The following is a 20,292-nucleotide window of genomic DNA, read 5'->3' on the forward strand; positions in this document are numbered from 1 at the left end:
TATCTATCTATCTATCTATCTATCTTGACCAAATTTTTTTAGTATTGAGTTACTCAGTTTTGATACAGAAAAGGACATCAGAGAAAAACTTTCATCCTAAATCGAAGAAGTAATTCATCTTCTCCACTTCTTCACCTGGTGTATTGAACACTTGTGTAGAAAATCACATAAACTTTATTTTTTTTCTACTCAGTAATGTCTAATATTCTTTGAAAGCCTATGTAGCATATGCCCAGAACCCTTATATACATTCTACATATCTTATTTAACACTGAGGTAATACCACAGTGTGCAAAGGGCAAATTCAAGATTCAAGCCATTTCTTTCTGACTCCAGAAACTCAGGCTTTTACCGCACCTGTCTCTAATGCATCACTTGGCTAAACTCTTGAAAAGATCTTGCCATTAGTTGACAATTCAACCTTTGTTTCCTAACTTGCCTCTACTGTCCTCTCTGGCCATAAATCTCCCCATATCTCCATCAACTGACACCTAATATCGAGTGTTTATTCTTAAGCACCATGTAAAATATTTTAGATATATTTCTTTCTTTTAATCATCAGGACCAATGAGAGGTACATATAATTATCCATGTTTTACAGAAGAGAAAACTGAGGTTTAAAGAGTTTAAGTAATTTTCCAAGATGGTAGCTACTGAATGCTGAGATGGAGACAACCCGTGGCTTCTCACCTCCCAGGCTTACCACAGTGCTCTACGGCCTCAACTGAAATATCTCAATGTTTAAAGAACATAAAAGGTTTTCTTTTTTTTCAGTGTCATAAAAGTGATGACTCATCCAACACTGGGTCAAAAAATCAATCACCATTCCTAACATAAGGTATCTGAAACATGTATTTTACTGAACATTGGAAACCTCAAGCATTTGTGTATTTGGGTTCACCCATATATGGTAACTAGTGACCAAGTAATCATCTAGCATCCTGAGTATTGGCAAACTTCTACAGGATGAGGCTTTCTTTAAGTCAAATAAATGTGGAAAATTTCAAGTCACCAAGTCTGTAGGGTCATCTGCTCCACTCATTTATAACGTACTACTTTATGAAAGCAGCAAGTGTATGTATGATACTTTAGAGATCTAAGGCAGCAGTCCCCAACCTTTTTGGCTCCAGGGACCTGTTTCATGGAAGACAGTTTTTCCACAAACAGGAGTCGGGGGATGGTGTTGGGATGATGCATGTGGATTACATTTATTCTGCACTTAATTTCTATTATTATTACATTGTAATATATAATGAAATTATTATACAACTCACTATAATGTAGAATCAGTGGGAACCCTGAGCTTGTTTTCCTGCAACTAGATGGTCCCATCTGGGGGTGATGGGAGACAGTGACAGATCATCAGGCATTGGATACTCATAAGGAGCCCTAGATCTCCCGCATGCACAGTTCACAATAGGGTTTGAGCTTCTAATAACACTGCTATTCTGACAGGAGATGGAGTTCAGGTGGTAATGCGAGTAATAGGGAGTGGCTGTAAATATAGATGAAGCTTTGCTCACTTGCCTGCCACTCACCTCCTCCTATGTGGCCTGGTACCTAACTGGCCACAGACCAGTAGCAGTCTGTGGCCTGAAGCTTGGAGACCCCTGGTCTAAGGAGTCAACCAGCTAAGTTGTTCTGTTTGTGCTGCATAATGGATTGGAGTCATATGATTTACCAGAATGCTGACTCTCGGAGTCCCATCATTGTCATCAATGACGTAATGTATTGTCTTTCTTGGGTAACATTGACTGATATATAGTATATAAATGTAGAAAAAGAAATAATGCAGAAGAAAATGAAAAAATCAGTTGCAACTCCTCCTTGGGCAACAAAAGGTAATATCTTCATATGTATACCAGTAACTGACATCAGCTGTTCCATCACTGAATGATTTGTTGCGATCTAAAGAAAGATATCAATGAACAAATTGTTATCATCAATCTAATTCCAACCTTGGGCTTTTTCTCTAAATTATAAGGAATCATGTACATTCTACATTTATATGTTTTATGTACATATGCCCTTCATGATCTGGCCCCCTGTGGTTCCTGAAACACTTTAGGTTTTGTCGTGACTCCTTAGAACAACATCATCCTCACTGGACAAAACACTACTCTATTTTAAGATTAGCTGGAATGTCACTTCAATTAGTAAATTTGCCCTGATGTTTCTTATCAGAGTATATCCTGCTTTATAGTTTGCCTCGTACACCATTTTAAATTCCATGATAGAACCAGGCATGGTGGCATGTGCCTGTCATCCCAGCTACTTGGGAGGTTGAGGGAGGAGGATCACTTGAGCCCAGAAGTTTGAGGCGGCAGTGACACTTCAATTAGTAAATTTGCCCTGATGTTTCTTATCAGAGTATATCCTGCTTTATAGTTTGCCTCGTACACCATTTTAAATTCCATGATAGAACCAGGCATGGTGGCATGTGCCTGTCATCCCAGCTACTTGGGAGGTTGAGGTAGGAGGATCACTTGAGCCCAGAAGTTTGAGGCGGCAGTGAGCTATATGTCTGTGAATAGCCACTGCACTCCAGCCTGGGCAACAGAGTAAAACTTTGTCTCTAAGAAAAAAAAAAAAGTTAAAAATAAAAATTCTATGATAGAATCTAAACTCTTATTATGACTATATATCCATGTTTCAATCTCCCCCAGTACCAGTATCCCTGGAGAAAAGTGCCTGTGTTTTACTTATTTTCTGATCTCCAGTACTTAGCACAATAGTTTTAATATGGAAGTCGTTCTGTATATTGTGCCTCATTAATGAAGTAAATAAATGATAGAATAAGATAATCCATTAAATCACCATCCAGCAAAATTCAAATGTAATGCAGTTAGATTCCTTTAACTTTATACTCACTTCTATGATAGCAGCATTAATGGCAGCTTGAAAAGCTACAAAGCCTTTCTCCCAGAACTCTGAACCTTCACACCTCATTTTTTCATTCGTTGCTTGACAGTGAGCTTTAGAAGAAGAACACATCCATTATTATGGAATGATACAATCTTGGCTACAGAAAAGAACAAAATTTCAAATGTTTCAAAATGCAAAGTCCATGATAATATAGTGGATGGTAAGTCTTCTCAGCTGAGATTTGCAGAGCACACCCAAACGGAATATAGCAGAATTACTTTACGAATATTTTTAAGACCAATTCTCAATGATTTTTCATTATATTTTATAATTCTTTCCATTAGTCAAGATTGCTTTCCTTGAGCTCGGATCTTCTGTTGCTTATGTCAAGAAAACACTAAACTTTAAGAAAATGTTTGGGAGTCAATGAGCAACATCATTTTGTTCAGGTGTTTTTTTAGGAGCAACTTACAAATAATAGTAAATATAATTTCTTAATAAAACAATGTACTTAAGCACATAAGCTTTATTTAATAAATATGAATCTCCTTTATGTTCAGAAACTAAAGGTATATGTTGTGGTTGTATACGTTTGGGTAGTTTCACCTCTGCTATCAGGTATGGCCCCTTTGTGGCTACTGATACAATAGCAAAAAAATTTTTTTTCTTCTACAAAAGTTACCTGAATGGTCTCTGTGCTCTTTCATCATGGGGATTCTATGTCCCCAAGAAAACTTCAAATGGTAGGAGAAGGTATCAGTAAAGATGACTCTCACTGCATCTATTGAATAGTTCAAATCTAATTCATCCATGCTTTTTTCATCAGGCCACCCCATGATTGTTCTTCCTGCCATGTGAAGAAAAAAAAGAAATAGTTAAGCAAGAAGATGTCTACCTGGCCATATTCAATTATGTTGAGGTTATTTTATGTTAAAGCTATTTCCTTCCTAAAGGCAGTGCTGGGCCTAAATAAGACATGGAGGGGAAAGGGGTGGGAATTTCTGAGGTTCTAGATAAAATCAGAAATGTATGGCAAACATTTGTATTTCAAATATAATTTACCCTTCCAAATAAATCATTTAAACAATGTATCATTCTGTTCTTACATTGTTATAAGAAAATACCGAGACTGGGTGATTTATAAAGAAAAGAAGTTTAATTGACTCACAGTTCCCTATGACTGGGGAAGCCTCAAGAAACTTACAATCATGGCAGAATGTACCTCTTCCCAGGGAGGCAGGAGAGAGAATGAGTGCGAGCAGGGGAGATGCCAGATGCTTATAAAATCATCAGATTTCATGAGAACTCACTCACTATCATGAGAATAGCATGGGAGAAACCACCCCCATGATCCAATCACTTCCCACTGAGTCCCTCCCTTGACTCGTGGGGATTGTGGGGATTCTGGGGATTACAATTCAAGATACAATTTTGGGTGGAGACACAGCCAAACCATATCAAACAATAATTTAAGGCACAATGAATTTGAAATAATTATTGGTATTGGAAATTCCAACGGTATTGGAAATAATCATGGGTATTGGTACTGGTATAAATATTGACATTGGAAATACCAATACATTGATTTAAATTCACATACAAATAAACCTATCTAAAGTTGGAATATATGCTGCAATTATAGTACACATTTTCATTTGGAAGGGGTGTCAATATAGCTAAATTTCCAAAGACAGCATAAAACTGTTGCATTTAGATAGTGTTTCCTTAAGAGACTTTGTTTATTCTAAAATATATAGTGCAAATGGCTGGCTGTTACTGATCTAATCCAGGCCATTTAACCGATATAAGCACATCCTCCTGGTGTAATTCAACAAGTTCTTTTGTCCTCCGCATTTTCTACAATCCAGCAGCTAGATCCAGAGGCTTAATCAGACTCAGGTCTAATCCTTTTTTGCCAGTTGATAGGTGTTGATGTGTTGTTTTATGAGAGGCTTATAATTGCTAATTGTTTTTCTTTTTGAGACATTAGCAGCTGTTGACCCTCAGCGCCTAGGTCCATTAATTCAATGGGAGTTTCAAAATGGTGATGTTTTATTTCTATCATTTTTTTTCATTTACTAATATAAAATATTTATAAAATAACATTTTCCATTATCTATTTGGTTGTGCAATAGTTAGTTCATGTGGGATATGTGCTTGTATTTTCTCCTTATTTGATATTTTCCATAATAAGAACTCATTACAATAGGCTGAGTATCTCTTATCACATGCTTGAAATAAGAAGTATTTTGGGTTTCAATTTTTTTTGGATTTTATATTATTTTCATATACACAATAAGAAATCTTGAGGATGGGACCCAAGTCTAAATGTGAAATTCATTTATGTTTCACATACACTTTATACACATTGCCTGAAGGTAATTTTATACTCTCTCTCTCTATATATATATATATATTTTTTTTTTTTTTTTTGAGATGGACTTTCACTCTGTCACTGAGGCTGGAGTTCAGTGGCACGATCTCGGCTCACTGCAACCTTTACCTCCTGAGTTCAAGTGAATCTCCTGCCTCAGCCTCCCAAGTAGCTGAGATTACAGGCACATGCCACCATGCCCAGCTAATTTTTGTATTTTTAGTAGAGATGGGGTTTCACCATGTTGGCCAGGCTGGAACTGCTGACCTCAGATGATCCGCCCACCTCGGCCTCCCAAAGTGCTGGGATTACAGAAGTGAGCCACCACACCCAGCCTATACAATATTTTAAATGATTTTGTGCATAAAACAAAGTTTTGACTGCATTTTCACTGTGACCCATCACACGAGGTGTACTGGTCTGTCCGCACACTGTGATAAAGACATACCCAAGACTGGGTAATTTATAAAGGAAAGAGGTTTAATTGGTTCACAGTTCTGCATGGCTGGGTGAAGCAGGAAATATAAGAAAAACAAGTAAAGGGAAAACAAGTCCTTCTCTGACCAGGCTGACCCACTCCAAAGTCCAGCTGGAGCTATGATTACATTATCTGCAATGCCAGGCAGGGGCCCCGAAGAAATGGATTCCAAGAGCAGGGACAAGAAAAGCAAGTTCTTATCAGTCTCCCCGTGAAATTCTCTCCCCACGCTATGCTCTTATAACTACTTTTGTAACTATTTCTGCAAGTTTGCAAGGATTTTGTAAGTTCCTATTTTCCCATTTGTGCAGGATGGTAAAGGTCACAAGACATGCCTAAGTTGCAAAACCTGTCACGGTTTGATTAACTGCCTTTGTTCTGCTTCTGTAAGCTCAGTTTCCCCATTCCACAAGTTTCACACCACTGGCTAGCCACCCGCCTTCAGTTGCAAGAATAAAAGTCAAGCCCTGTCTTTGTTTGTAGCTCAGCCTCTGGATATTAATCTGCTGGGCCAGTGGTCACCTAAATAAAATACTCCTGTTCCACCCATCTGGTCTCTCTGGTCTCCTGATTCCCACAACATGGGGAGACCTCAGGACACTTACAATCATGGCAGATGGGGAAGCAGGCACCTTCACAAGGTGGCAGGAGAGACAGGAAGCAAAGGGGGAAAAACCCCTTATAAAATCATTAGATCTTGTGAGAACCCACTATCATGAGAACCGCATGGGGGAAACTGCTCCCATGATCCAATCACCTCCCTCCCTCAAAACATGGGGATTACAGGTACCTTCCTCTACATGTGGGGATTACAATTAAGATGAGATTTGGGTGGGGACACAGAACCAAACCTTATCAAGAGGTCAGGTGTGGAATATTCAACTTATGCATCATGTCAGCGCTCACAAGGTTTCAGATTGTGGAGCATTTCAGATTTTGGGTTTTAGAATTAGGGGTGCTCAACCTGTATCATCCTCTAATGGTAAAACAGTTACTTATATTTTTCATTTAATAACTTGATGAAAGCATGGACTTGTGCCACATTAGCTGCTGAGTTCTTTTGGCATAACCGATCAGGTCTTGATGGCTCTCTAAGCTATCTGGAATGACAAAGTTCTTCACCTTGTAAATGTCCTGCCCTAGATCTTCTCTTCCATACTGCGACTCCCAAGTTTTAAGGACACATGGGTGAGAGAATGAGACTATTCCATACTTACTTATTTGGTCTATCACACTTTACACATTTAACAGTTTCAATTGCATTCCAAAACTATACTAGTAATATAATTTCTGAATATGGTTTCAGTTGCTATTCTCAAATTGGCCCTCTCTGCTTTCTGGTGGATAATTATGAACTCTTAAAGAAGTTTCTTTAGGACCATCAGATACCTTATTGTTTCTCTTTGTTCTCTTCCTACATCCAGAGAGAGAAATTATGCCAATTTTGTGGCTTTTAGAGCTTCATCCCACCCACATATATACTTTGTGGTACAAGGAAACATGTCACCTCTTTTCATTGTAAATATTGCCCATGGGTTTCTGAAATGGTGTCTAGTTTCTCTCTCAATATTTATGTATTTGAAAGATCATGCTGTCACTACAGTCCAATGTTTCCAGAATCTTTTCACAAACATACATTTAAATAACCCTGGACTATCTCATTTCGATATGTACAATTATGAGGATAACCCTTTTAATATGGAATTTCCTAAATGGGACACTAGTGAACAAACCACAAAAAATCTTGAGACTTGGAAGGAATACACATTAATGTTGTTAATAAACTCTAGAAACTTGAACATTCAATATAATTTATGAAGGAAATCTCAAAATGAATTTGTGCCTTTTGCAAATAAGGCAATTACTATGAACAACCAGGGAACATACCTTTTAGGAATGGGGCTGAAGCCACTTTTTTCATTATCTCTTGGGTAGTTTTGGATTCAGGTGCAAATGCAATAACATAATTAGTATCATTAAAATTATCTACACGTCCCAGATCCATTGAAGGCATTTGAGGAGAGTCATGAACTTGATGTAAATTGGAGAAAAATAGGTACAGAAACAGTACCAGAAGAAATGAAAAGAGCCATTCCTATATAGCAATAAGAGAAAAAGGAAGCAAACTGGTAGATGTTATACCACAGATAAATCATCCACAAACAATTTGAAACACTTAATTCTGTTATTCGGCTTGCATTCCATTTGTTCTTTCTCCTAGTTTTTAAATATCCTGATTTTCTTTTGCCCATTAATCTGCATATTTTAAAATATGCACATTGTGTACCAAGACAGAATTGTAACTTCAATTCCAATTATAATTGGGAATCTAAGTTTACCACACTTTAGTGCAAGTGATAAAGGCTGGATTACTTTATGAATGGCCCAACAGTTTAGTCATATTAAAACTTTAGTGACAGTGATAAATAAATAGTAGGAGACATGGAATAGGTAACCAGCTTCCGTCAACAGGAGCACGATCATATTTTTACCTTCTGTTGCTGGTATGTGGAAGAAGATAGTCCCAAAACGTTGTCCCCCCAAAAAATGTAAAAGTCTTTGTCATTGTGACCACATTCGGGAATTGGAAATACAGCAGAATGCAATTGAAACCCAGTGATAAGAAACTAGTTAATTATTTAGCTATAATTCTACACATATGTCATTTTTAAAAGAGCTATATGTCATCTTCATCATATGATCCTTTTTCAGCTATGTGTGTTGGTCTATATCTATACCAATTTCTATCTTAATAGAAAAATAAATATAATGTTTATATAAAAAAGAGGTAAAAGTTTAAAGGTAAAACACCTATATAGGGTGGGATCTCAACTTTTACATTCATATAATCTTTTCCCTATGCAGGAATTGCTGTATACTTTATTCCCTGCCAATTCAAGCATTCAATACATGAACACACACGTATTGACACATACATGAACACACATGTATTGACACATGCATGAACACATACACACACACACACTAGTTCATAAGATCAGATGTTAATATAACGTTTGAACTATGAGTATTCTATGAGTGATTTTATTATATTTTTCTGCATTTACTAAATTTTTTGCACAAAGCACATCTAGTCATTCTTATGATCAGAAGAAAATAAGTACTATTTTAATAGAAGTAAAATTTCACAGTACCATTTTCCCATTTATTTACATGACCATTATTTCTTTCAAACTGACATTGTCTGTGTCTATAGCGACATTGTATAGAAGTGCTACAATTTGCCTTTTGATTGTTTCTTAAATTTTGGATTCCCTGCCTCTTTTTTACTCTGGCCCTGAACTTCTCTATACCAATGCGTTCATGAGATTCAAATGAGCTCAGAGGTTAAGAATTGTTATCTCTGCAGTATAGAGATATGGCTTTATTTTTCAAGGAGTTTCTGAATATGAATTTTTAAAAAAATGCCTCTAGTAAGACAAAAAACAATAATACATATTGTAATTTGAAAAAATAAATTTTACTTGAACAAATAGCAAAGCCTAGAATTTGAAAAAAAAAAATCTAGCTTGTTAATTAGACTACACATATGTGCAATATTAAATAATGAAAATAAAGTGTTTATGTTGTCTGATAAAATACTTTTTCATCCTCTAAATATGAGAACACATAGACTCTGAACCATACCAACAAAGTCTGTCTTTTCATCCTCCATTTTTTAAGACAGTTCTTGCATAGAAGAGCCCATGTTTGCTGACCCACACTCATGCATCTCTTGCTCATTTTGACCTGTTTCCTTTAAAAAGATGAAAAAAATGAAGTAAATGTGAAGTTCTAAAGTAGAAAACATTGTGCAATCAAACATAAAAGAAACATTGTAACAGCTGTTTCTAGTTGCATTCCTGGAAAAGAAGAAAGTCAAAAGGCTAAAATAAAAACATATGAGGCAATGTTTAAACCCAATATTGAAAGAAATAAGAATTAAAACAACTATCAGATATCATTTCTCCATCATTGGATTGAGAAAAATCAAAGAGTGACTAGTGTCAATCGCTGCTATCTCCTCAACTGTGGGTGTTGTTAAATTGTCTAATGGGGAGAAAGGAACTTTCTGCTCTGTTGTTGGGGGTACAAACTTACCCAGTCACGTGGATGATTCATTACTAATTCATTACTACTTAGCAGTATCCTACCATCAATCAGTTCTGCTCCTAGATATGTAGCTCAAGGAGATTCTCACATGGGTTCATGAGGGGACCAGTGCAACAATGTTCTTTATAATGTAGATTATTGTGGCATGGTGTTATAAAATAAATTTTTATGGATACAGCCCTAAGATTACTATGTAGGATTCAGGAGCACTGGATTGGCATACACCCATCCACTTGAAGAGATCTTAAAAATATAGCTCCAGTTCAAAGGAAGAAAGAAAGAGCAAAGGTTGAGTATTAGGTCACAATATCATTGGTATCAATTCACATTACATGTGATACACATTTTCCAAAAATATTCAGGAACTAAATAATCATCATCCCTAATACAATAAAAAGGTTATCTTTGGAAGTGGGAAGGAAGAATGGAGGTTGGGTGAAAAGTGGGAATTGGAAATTAAAGAAAATAAGTAACCAAAACAAGATAGGAGCTTTGTTTGAATCAATTATTTTGTGTGCCACAAACTTAAGAGATTAACTTTTACCCAGGACATCATATCCAGTGACAAAGAGAAAATTACAGCCTGTACACAGTGGCTCATGCCTGTAATCCCAGCACTTTGGGAGGCCGAGGCAGAAGGATTTCTTGAAGCCAGGAGTTAGAGACCAGCCTGGGCAGCAAAGTGAGACCCCATTTCTATTTTTTAAAAAATCAAAAAATTAGCTGGGCATGGTGCCTGTAGTCACAGCTACAAGCTACTTGGGAGGCCGAGGCAGAGGATTGCTTGAGCCCAACAAGACTGAGGCTGCAGTGAACCATGATCATGCTACTGTACTACAGCCTGGGTGACAGAGAGAGACCCCATCTCAAAAACAAACAGAAAAAACTATAACACATACTAGAAGGCAAAATATATATATATATATATACGGAGGGCAAGTATCAGAATCAAATTCAGATATGGCAGAAATGGTGCAATTATTAGACTAGGAGTTTGAAACAACTATGATCAAAATACTAAGGGCTTCAACGGATAAAGTAGACGACATGTAAAATGGGGCGGGGAGCGGGGGGAAGCCCACACCTGTTTTTCTGCATAAAACCCTTCTGATAACAAAAGCATGGGTTTTTCCCACCAAGAAATTCTCCAGTTCTCTGTGGACACCAACTGGGTGTCCTAAAATTCAATTGATTTCAATTCTGACACTATCCACTTGGAGTTACAGCAGATCCCACAGATTAAGGACTCAGTCCCAAAAGACGGCCCCCCACTTCAGATGCCAGTTACAAGCCTGGGTCTTTTGTACTTCTGACTAACTGGCTACATATTAGGGGTTCCCACATCCACTCCTTGGGTTTGATAATTTGCTAGAGTGGTTCACAGAACTCAGAAAAACAGTCTACTTGCTATTACCAGTATATTACAAAGGATAAAGCTCAGGAACAGCCAAATAGAAAATATGCATAGGACAGGGTATGTAGGACGGGACGCTGAGCTTCCAGTAACTCTCTGGGTGCACCACCTTCCCAGCACCTGGAGATGTTCACCAACCCAGAAGTTCCCCAAACGCCTTCAGTTAGGGTTTTTATGGAGACTTCATTACATGAGTATGATTAATAAAATCATTGGCCATTGGAGATTAACTCGAACTCCATCTCCTCTCCTCTCCCTGGACATCTGGGGATGGGGCTGAAACTTTCTAATTACCTGGGTGATTCCCTGGCAACCAGTCCTATCCTGAAGCAATCTAGGTTATTTCTGCCATCAGATATCTCATGAACACGAAGATACTCATTTCACTTCAGAGATTCCTGGTCTTAGAAGCTCTGTGTCAGGAACAGGGACCAAATACTATAACGAATGCTATTCCCATCACCCCCATGACTCCAGAAATTACAAGGGTTCTAGAAGCTTTTTGCCAAAACTAGAGGGCAGAGACAAAATACATACTTCTTATAATGTTGCAACATGCAAGAACAGATGGGCAAGGTAAGAAGGGAGATAAAACTTCTAAGACAGAACCAAAAATAAATGCCCAATATTAAAAAAATACTATCAGAAATGAAGAATGCTTTTGATCTTTGATGAGTTTATTAGTAGACTACACACAGCTGAGAAAAGAATCCAAAACTGAAAAGAAAACAAACAAACAAAAAGACTGAAAAACAAAACAGAGCAGAATATTTAAGAACTGTGGGACAATTAAAAATGTGTAACATATGCCTAATGGGAATATCCAAAAGAAAGGAAGGAACAGAAGAAATATTTTAAACAGTAATGACTGAGAATTTCCCCAGATTATGGCTAGACACCCAACCATAGATTCAGTAAGGTCAGAGAACACCAAGCGGAATATTTGCTCAAACAACTTCACCAAGGAATATCATTTTCAAACTAAAGAAAATCAAAGATAAAGAATAAAAATATTAAAGAAGCCAGAGGAAGAAAACATCATTTCTATAGGGGAGCAAAGATAAGAATTTTATCTCACTTTTCTTCAGAAATCATGGAAACAAGAAGAGAATAAGGTATTTAATGTGTTGAGAGAAAAAATCCCCACCAACTTAGCACTCTACCCTTAGCAGAATGTACTCTGTGATATTATCCTCAAAAAGCTAAAGAGAAGTACTTTCTCAGACAAACAAATAATGAGAGAATTTGTTGCCAGTAAACATGCCTTGAAAAAATATGAAAAGAAGTTGTTTCAAAAGAAATAAAATTATATGTCACAAATTTATATATAAGGCTGGGCACAGCGGCTTATGCCTGCAATTACAGCACTTTGGGAGGCTGAGGTGAGAGAATGGCTTGAGCCCAGAAGTTCAAGACCAGCCTAGGCAAAGTAGGGAGATCCTGTCCCTACAAAAACAAAATTATTTAAATTAGTGAGGCATGATGGCTTATGCCTGAGGCCCTAGCTACTCAGGAGACTGAGGTAGAAAGGATCACTTGGGCCTCAGAGGTTGAGGCTGCAGTGAGCTGTGACGGCGAAACTGCACTCCAGCCTGGGCAACTGTCTCAAAACAAAACAAAACAAAACAAAAATCGGCTCTACATAAAGAAAGAAAAAGCATCAGAGAAAGAAATAATAAGTGAAGGTACAATAAAAACTTTTTCTTATTTTTAATTGATCTGAAACATAATAGGATATAATAGCAATGTATTCAATTGTGTATACTTACATGCATACATGTATATAAATGCCACATATATAATATATGTATTACATTAATATATAATGTTCATGTATACTTATTTATAAGTGAAATGAACGACAGTAATGGTATGAGAGACAGGAGGGAGGAATTGGGGTTATTTTATTACTATAAGATACACTAACGGTGAAGTGGTATAGTGATATTTGAAAGTTGACTTGGATTAATTGTAAATATATATTGCAAACTCTAAGGCAACCATGAAAGAAAGTAAAATCTAAAAGCAAAAATAAATGACATTCTAAGAAAGAAGGAAAAATGAAATTATATTAAATGCTCAATTAAAACCACACAAGGCAGAAAAATTGCAGCCCAAAAATAGAATTGAAGAAGAGAACAAGAGCAATAAATAGAAAATGGTAACAAATTTGGTAGATACTAATCCAATATGTCAATAATCACTTTGATCATCAATGGTCTAAATGCACCAATTGAAAGACAGAGATTGTCAGAGTAGATGACAAAAAAGATGTAATTACATGTTGTCTACACGAAACCAACTTTAAATATAAAAACACATATAGATTAAAAATAGATGCATAAATATAGATGGACCATGCTAACACTAATCAGAAGAAAGCTGGAATAACTATATTAATTTCATATGGAGCAGACTTCTGAAACAGAACAGACTTTTCATTCAAAAGAAGGAAAATTATCAGGGATAAAGAGAGAAGTTACATAAAGATAAAGGGGTCAATTTTCCAAGAAGTCATAGCAATCTTTAACATGCGTATGCTAACAACAGTGTCAAAATACTGAGAGAACTGCAAAGAGAAATAGATGAATCCACTTTTATAGTTGGAGACTTCAGCACCTGTCTTGGCAGAAATAGGCAGATCCAGCAGGTAGAAAACAAATAAAATCAGAGTTGAACTCAACAATATAATCAACCAACTGGATAAAATGAACATTTCTACACATTATTTCACCCAGCAATAGCAGAAAATACATCCTTCTCATGCTCACATGGAATGTTCACCAATATAAACCAAATTTGGGCCATAAAACACATCTTAGAAAATTTAAAAGAATAGAAATCATACAATGCATGCTCTCAGGCCATGGTAGAATGACACCAGAAAGCAGTAATAGAAAGATAGCTGGAAAATCCCCAAATACATGGAGGTTAAACAGCACAATTCTAAATAACATAAAAGTCAAAGAAAAAATCTAATGACAAATTAAAACTTATTTTGAACTAAAAAACAATGAAAATGCTTATCAAAATTTGTGGCATATAGTGAAAGCTTTATTTAGAGATAAATTTACAGCATCCAATGCATACATTAGTAAAGAAGAAAGATCTAAAGTAAACAATCTAAGCTTGCACCTTAGGAAATTAGAAAAAGAAAAGCAAATTAAATCCAAAGAAAGCAAAATAAAAGAAATAGTAAAAATTATGATAGAAATCAATGAAATTGGAAACAGGAAATCAATAGAGAAAAATCAGTAAAACCAAAAGCTGGTTCTCTGAGATCAATAAAATCAATAGGCCTCTACCAACGCTAACTAGGAAAAAAGAGGGAGAGAACACAAGTTGCTAATATTAGAAATGAAAGAGGGGGCATCACTACAGATCTCATGGACATTAAGGGACAATCAAGGAATATTATGAACAACCCTATGCTCATAAATTTTATAGCCTAGGTGAAACGAATCTGTTCCTTCAAAGAGACAATCTGTTGAAACTCACACAAGAATAAACAGACAATCTGAATTAGCCTATATCTGTAAAAGAAACTAATTTAATAATCAATAATCTTCAAAACAGAAAGCATCACTGGTGGTTCCCCAGTGAATGGGTTCACTGGGAAATTCTATCAGACTGTTAAGGAAGAAATTGTATCAACACTCTACAATCTCTTTCAGATGCTAGAAGCAGAAAATGGAATAAAGTTCTGAATCTTTGTTCTGTATCTTTTAACTCCTCGTCCTTCATCCCCTGGGATATTTACAAAGCCTACTTCATAAGGTGAAGCCTAATTAGATAGGATATACTGTGTAAGAGATAATGAGCAGAAGGAACTCGAGTAGAGTGATGGTGGTAGTAATTATTTTGGAATAGTTGAATATGTGGTGACGAAGAGGCACAGAAATAAAATCCAGACCTATGCCACTTGGTCAGTGGAGATTTTCCTATGAAATATTCCAAGAGGTAGGGAGACTTGGAACTCATAGTTTTAACTAGTGTTCAGTGGTGTGAAAATGCATTTTGGGGGGACAGTATGGGGATAAAAATGTGATTATTGTAGAAATGACTATTGAGTCAAGGAACAGTTTTCGTGTCATTATAGACAAACTTTATTCTTGCAAAGTAGATAGCCCACTTTTACTGTTGGTAGAAAAGAGCACCCAAACTAATCTTCACATCTATGATGGCTATAACCTGTCTACACATATGTGGATAGGCGGGAGGTGGAGTGAGAGATAATGAATCAGCTGAATAGAGATAAACAAAAGCACATAAAATTGTCCTTGAAAGTACTTAAATAGATACCTCATTCTACTATTGTATTATTTAAATCAATATAGGGATAATTATTTGTAGGCACCAATGTTGCTCTGCTATTTTCAATGAGAGACAGTCACCCATGCCTGCCTGCTTATGGGCTCAGCCTTGGCCTTGAGGGTAATCCACATAAGGGCCTAGGCTTGCAAGAGAGAAAGAGAGAGAGAGAGAGAGAGTGACCTTCAGGCTTGCACACAGATCCACCAGTCAGCCAGACTTTCACTTTCTAAAACATGGACCAAGGCTTTAGTAAGTCTTTATAGAATTGTTTTCAGAGAACAAACAAAGAATTCAGGACATGTCTGTCCAAAAGTCATTAACTGACCTACTACAACATCATGAAGGTAACTTATTTCAGATATGACAATTTCAGTCTGGTAGTGCGGGTATAATGTAATTATTTATACTCTTTCATGTTAGCACAGCTCAAAAACTATAGTCACCCATTTCTATTTGTGGGTTCTGCACTTGTGGATTCGACCAACTGCCGGTAGATAATACTCAGAAAAAAGGATGTCTGGGTTTGTACTGAACATGTAGACGCTTTTTTTTTTCTTGACATTATTCCTGAAACAATAAAGTATAACAATTATTTACATGGAATTTACATTGCATTAGGTATTGTAAGTAAGCTAGAGATGATTTAAAGTACACGGGACAATATATGTAGGTTAAATGCAAATGTGACACCATTTTACATAATGGTGCCGTATATAAGGCAGAATAACAAAAATGGTCTGAAAGTTGTAGAGCTTTAATGACCAAGATAACTGATAAAGAAAATGTAAGACCTAATCTTAGCTAAGAAACCCAACATCCTAGGATGGGAAACTCACCCAGGAAATGATTCAAAGGTAGTAGTTCAAGCCTTGGTACAGTGAAGCACAAGGCCAGTTGACTAGTAAGTCCTGTGTTTTCACGTCAATACCATTGTGTTGGACATTCCTTTTATCTTCTTTTGGCGCCATATTGAACAGGAATGGCAATCATAAGATTGCATTGCCCGTTCAATGGTTTTATGGATGAGGGTGCTCCTGGATCCCAGGTTCATGGTTCATCCTGCCATATTCATGGCAAGAGCAAAGCCATGAATATGCTGACCCCTTCTAGTATTCAAGAGACAGCTCAAGTGGGAAGATGATTTATTCAAGTCAGCCACAAGGAGGTAGTACCAGAGATGAAGCCTATCCATGGTCTATTGCAGGGAATATTGTGCTGCCATTGAAGTCTGAAGGGCAAGGTGTATTAGTCTGTTCTCACACTGCTAATAAAGACATGCCTGAGGCCGGGCACGGTGGCTCACGCCTGTAATCCCAGTACTTTGGGAGGTCGAGGCAGGTGAATCACAAGGTCAGGAATTCGAGACCAGCCTGGCCAACATGGTGAAACCCCATCTCTACTAAAAATACAAAAAATTAGCTGGGTGTGGTGGCGGATGCCTGTAATCCCAGCTACTTGGGAGGCTGAGGCAGGAGAACCGCTTGAACCCAGGAGGCAGAGGTTGCAGTGAGCTGAGATCGCGCCACTGCACTCCAGCCTAGGTGACAGTGTGAGACTCTGTCTAAAAGAAAAAGAAAGAAAAAAAAAAAGACATACCTGAGACTGGGTAATTCATAAAGGAAAAGGTTTAATTAACTCACAGTTCTACATGACTGGGGAGGCCACACAATCAGGGCTGCAGGCAAATAAGGAGCAAAGTCACATCTTATATGGCACCAGGCAAGAGAGCTTGGGTAGGGGAACTCCCCTTTATAAAACCATCAGATCTTGTGAGACTTGAATACTACCATGAGAACAGCCTGGGAAAGACCTGCCCTCATGATTCAATTACCTCCCCCTGGGTCCCTCCCATGACAGATAGGGATTATGGGGGCTATAATTCAAGATGATATTGGAGTGGGGACAGAGCCAAACCATATCACAAGGCATAGTTGAAGAGGAATGTGATAGGCAGAATAATAGTTGCATTTTAATCCTGGAATTTGTGAATATGTTACAATATATGACAAAGGGGAATTGAGGCAGTAGATGGAATTGAGGTTGCAATCAGCTTACTTTGAAATAGGGAGATCATCCTGGATTATCTGGGTAGACCCAGCGTAATCACCAGGGTCCTAAAAAGTAAAACAGGAGGCACACAAGGAGATCAGAGTGAGGCAGTGGAAGAAGGGTTTGATCTGCTGCTACTGGTTTTGAAGATGGAGGAGGAAGACCATGGACCAAAGAATGCAAGAAACCTCTAAAAGTTACACAGGGTAAGAAAACAGATTCTCCCCTACAGCCTCCAGAAAGTGACACAGCCTGGCCAACCCCTTGATGTTAGCCCAGCGAGACCCACCTCACACTTCTAACTTCCAGAGCTGTAAGATGATAACTCTGTTTTGTTCTAAACCATTAAGGTTGTGGTCTTTTTTTTTTTTTTTTTCACAGCAGCAATAGAAAGTTAATATGGGGACAGGTTTGGGGAAAGGAGTCCGAGAGCCTGAGGCCTGAGAACAAGACGGGAAGACATTGTTGGACATTCCTTTTGTGACGCTCCTCATCAGCATAACAAAGGAGGGCATGGACTTATGGTTAAAAACTGTCCAAAAGTGACCAAAGAGATTCACCAGTGATGCAGATGAGTTCCTGATAATCATGCCATCAGAGCAGGCTGTAATAGCCTGGAAATTCTGACTGAAACCAAACTGCTACATTTCCAATTAAGAAATCAATGCTGTGAAAAATCTCAGTATCTGAAAGGGTTAAATATGGTACCCACGTGACTACTCTTCTTTCTTTCTGTGAATTAATGTGTGTGCCAGAAAATATTTGCGAATAAAAAACAATTACATAATCCCATTGTCATGAATGTGGTTATTTGTCTCTGAGCGTTAAGACTGATTTTTTTCCCCCACTGAACATCTTGGTGTAAATATCAGAGAAAAAATATACCACCCACTGTAATAATATAAAACATCTAATTAGCTTAAATTGTTCTCAATAGGAAATTGTATAATTTGGAAATAATAAATTGGTTATAAAAAGCCAATCATTTCCCAGTCAGATAAAATTCTTGTTATTCACAGAACAAATTTTTCTAATTTGTTGCACTAGGCAACAAATTAGATCAAAATTTTAAAAAACTATAATAAATAAGATCAGTGAAAATCTTTCTGTAAGTTTTCTTGATGAAAATATTCTCAAGCCATTTAAAAACAATTCAAAATTCAGAAAATTGTGCATCCTGCAATGCTTACAATTCCTGTGGCAGTAAAATTAAAAACAAAGAAGAGTAAGTAATTCCAATAACTTTGGAAATAGTTCATACTTATAAAGAAACATCATAACGTTATATTTATTTTTATTTATTCAATAGCCTATTAGATAATGTACGCTATTTGTCCAAACATGCTTTAGTTATGGGGTAAAAATACAAATTCTTAGTTCTTCAATTGGTTATTTAGTCACACAAAATAAAACAGATGATTTGAAAAGTCAAAATGACTCGTTAATAACTTACTACATTTAATGGTTTCTACCTAAATGTCTGGCATTCCTATTTATAGTCTTACATTATATTTCTATATGCAAAATAGCCACAATTTTAGAGGTTAACTTACTCTCAGGAAAACTGGAGGAAAAATCTAGAAACACAGTTCATCCACGGGTCTCTGCATGTTCTGGAGAAGAATTCACATTCCTTTTGGGTCACTACTACATCATGCTTTTAATTTCATGTTCATTGTGAACAGTTTCTGTTTTATACTGATTTCCAAGGAGAATTTGGTCTCAGTTCAGCCAGGCTGCCAAAATATCTTCTGCTCACGTGGTGATTTCTTTGCTGTTTTCCATTTCTTTGTTTCCTGCTAGTTCCTCAGCAGGGAGTTTGTCGTTGCAGATGGTTGGCTGGACATATCAAAACATCAGGAACTATCAAACCAAGAAGAATCTAGCCTTTCTCAATCGGTCTTTTCATACAAGGCCCTAATGGGAGAATTGACCCCAACACAATGATTTAAACAAAGATAAGTGAGAACCCAATCCAGAGAAGAGTAGAGCAGAGCAAAGTGGAAAATACATACATACATACATATGTTTATATGTATAAAGCAATAAAGCAATGTAATTTTTTTCAGGGTAACCAAGGAAACTGAGTTTTCATCTGCACCTCAGTTTCATTGTGTGCATATTAATTATAGCATCTTTTATGGTACTGAAGCAAGGAGAATCTTTAAAGAAATCTCACATAACAATTATCTGTGCTCCCAAAGCCTCCAGGTTTGTCACTTCTGCAACAGTTCCCATGAAACAAACTACTTTCTCCACCAGTAACTACTGAATTTTAGTATGTCCTGCTTTCCAGTATTGTTAGAGAAACATTTTTAACTGGTAATAGATGCCACTCTGCCTATTTTTGAGCATCTTGTGTAAGTAGAAGAAAAGACTGTTCCAAAATTCTTAAAATTCATGGAGTTTATCTTTGGCTGAAGAGGATGGGGTAAAGGACCACTATCTTTCTGCTTACAGCCGGTAAGTCTGTTAAATTCTTCTGTACTGTAATTTCTTCCCGAACACACAGCTGAAAGGGAAACAATAAATGCATGCAATTCTTAAATCAGCCTCTTATCTGTGTCCCATGGACCATGATAACCAAATGAAATCTTCCTCACCCATTTTCCATTCTCTCAATATTGATGCAATTATATTTATCCTTTTCCTAATTATATGGGATCCAGAATTTGCTCAGCAAGC

At 37.0% G+C, this 20,292-nt stretch overlaps 1 protein-coding gene across 2 annotated transcripts in view; it reads right to left on the bottom strand.

The window, feature by feature from the left end:
* ABCA9 (ATP-binding cassette, sub-family A (ABC1), member 9) overlaps positions 1-19,360 on the bottom strand; it is a 78,849-nt gene extending 59,489 nt beyond the window's left edge. The window contains exons 1-7 of one of the 2 annotated variants that reach the window (XM_011933433.1): positions 19,161-19,244; positions 9,872-10,086; positions 9,366-9,474; positions 7,605-7,812; positions 3,548-3,712; positions 2,872-2,975; positions 1,682-1,908 (exon numbers count right to left, since the gene is read on the bottom strand). In XM_011933433.1, coding sequence (XP_011788823.1) covers positions 1,682-1,908; positions 2,872-2,975; positions 3,548-3,712; positions 7,605-7,812; positions 9,366-9,461 — 800 coding nt within the window. In that variant the 5' untranslated portion in view covers positions 9,462-9,474; positions 9,872-10,086; positions 19,161-19,244. Of the gene's footprint in view, positions 1-1,681; positions 1,909-2,871; positions 2,976-3,547; positions 3,713-7,604; positions 7,813-9,365; positions 9,475-9,871; positions 10,087-19,160 lie in introns of both variants that reach the window. The other variant, XM_011933359.1, reaches the window with a different exon arrangement.
* Between the last annotated feature and the right edge of the window lie 932 nt (positions 19,361-20,292).

The sequence above is a fragment of the Colobus angolensis genome, unplaced genomic scaffold, assembly GCF_000951035.1.
Source record: "Colobus angolensis palliatus isolate OR3802 unplaced genomic scaffold, Cang.pa_1.0 Scaffold1, whole genome shotgun sequence".
NCBI classification, from domain to species: Eukaryota; Metazoa; Chordata; class Mammalia; order Primates; family Cercopithecidae; genus Colobus; species Colobus angolensis.